Source organism: Emiliania huxleyi (assembly GCF_000372725.1).
Source record: "Emiliania huxleyi CCMP1516 chromosome Unknown EMIHUscaffold_1272, whole genome shotgun sequence".
NCBI classification, from domain to species: Eukaryota; Haptophyta; order Isochrysidales; family Noelaerhabdaceae; genus Emiliania; species Emiliania huxleyi.
In genome coordinates this window covers 7,388-8,975 of record NW_005201315.1, presented here as the reverse complement: position 1 = coordinate 8,975, position 1,588 = coordinate 7,388, and the positions used below count along the sequence as shown (strand labels likewise).

The following is a 1,588-nucleotide window of genomic DNA, read 5'->3' as shown; positions in this document are numbered from 1 at the left end:
TTGGCTAGCGGACCAGTTGCAGGGCCTCGAAGGACATTAGACCCGAGAACAACAGGAGCGCATTGTCGAGATGATGTGGTCCAGGGAACCCCAGGCCTGGGGAAGGAACATGCCAGTGAACTGGGCAGGAGGCGTGAGAGCTCCGAGTGGTGCAATCCTCCATTCCTCCCGGGGTGCCCACGTCCCCCCCTCCCCTGGCCAGGCGCGTGTCTGCCGCCTGCTCTCGCACAACGACGCCGCAGGGCAGCGGCAGCGGCCGCCGGCGGGCCTCTCGGCGCTGCCGGTAGCGCCGGGCCCCGTCGCTTGGCTCGTGCGCGCCCTCAAGCTCGACTGTTGCGGCTTGGGTGCGGCAGCCGCCGACGGCGCGGGCAGCGGCACGCTGCGCGACGCGCCGCACCGTCCCCTGCAGCGCGTCGCATCTTCAAAAGACCCGGCGCCCCCGCGGCCTCAGCACAATCAGGGCTTGGGCCGCCCGCCTTGAGGCGTCGTCCACGCTGTCCCCTCGGGTCTGTGATGCTCTCCCCTGGTCTGGTCGTACTTTATGATCTAGGCTGTGTCGATTTCGCCGGTTGCACGATTTGCGACAGCGGCTCAGACCGAAATTCTGCGAGGATAACTCCTTAATAACTGCCCCTTCGACGTCAAGGGTTCCTGAAGGCGGGGGGCTACGCTGATACTCCGGGCCGACACCCGTCCTACCCAGTGGACTACTCGCAGATACCCTCGATGGACAGGAACGTGCCGTCCTGCGGGTCCCGCACAACCTCCATCTGTCTGGTCACGCAGCTCAGAGGAAGAATGGGCCCAAAGATGTGCGGGAACGCAATCGGGTTCGGATTGCTCTCCGTCGGAACGGCCGCCACCATCTTGACGGGCGACGTGAGCACCGCGGTGTCGATTGCGAGGCACAGAAACGTGCCCTCTATGTGTTTGTAGATGAAGCCGTGTTTCGGGTGCCGCCAGTTGAGCACGCCGAGCAGCAGGTTTGCTTCGTGGGTCGCATGAATGAAGCCCTCGATGTCGTAGCGTGGCGGAAAGTAGTTGACGCCGGAGGCCAGCGCAGCGTCCCACAGCGACTTTTGGACGACGTGATAGATCACGCTCGGCGTGCCCTCGTCGTGCAGCGACATGTGCTGGCGGCGCCACTGGCGGCTCTCTCCGGCGGCGAGAAGGTTTGGCGCGCGCGCAGGCGGCCTTCCGCCTCCTGCCTTTTGACAAACTGACGGTTGCGCACCCAGGCCGGATTCGAGAGTGGCGGCGGCGCGGAAGTTTCTTTATTTGCACATCGTGAACTAGAGCACCGCTGCTGATTGAAAAACCGCCAATGGCAGTTAGCGGACGTCGCCGCGGCTCGTCTCTGCCGCGGCGGCTGCTGCGCGCACGTGGTGGCGCCGCTATCTCGCGAGACGGCTGGCGACGCGGCTCGCGGCCGACATACGCTGCGCTCGTCCGACCGCCCGCGGCGTGGCGTGCGCGGCGCTGCGCACCGCTCTGCGAGCGCTTCTGCGCTGCTTTGAGTAAAGTCCACTGTATATGAGCTGCTGCCTCGCTGCTGCGAGTTGACATATCCGGTGATGTGCGAGCGTTC

At 65.2% G+C, this 1,588-nt stretch overlaps 1 protein-coding gene across 1 annotated transcript; it reads right to left on the bottom strand.

Annotated features, from left to right (window-relative positions):
• Positions 1–707: 707 nt before the first annotated feature.
• Positions 708–1,130, bottom strand: EMIHUDRAFT_252193 (hypothetical protein; the record flags this gene model as incomplete). Its single annotated transcript, XM_005789482.1, has 1 exon — positions 708–1,130. The coding sequence occupies one exon, from the start codon at positions 1,128–1,130 to the stop codon at positions 708–710; it is 423 nt and encodes a 140-aa protein (XP_005789539.1).
• Between the last annotated feature and the right edge of the window lie 458 nt (positions 1,131–1,588).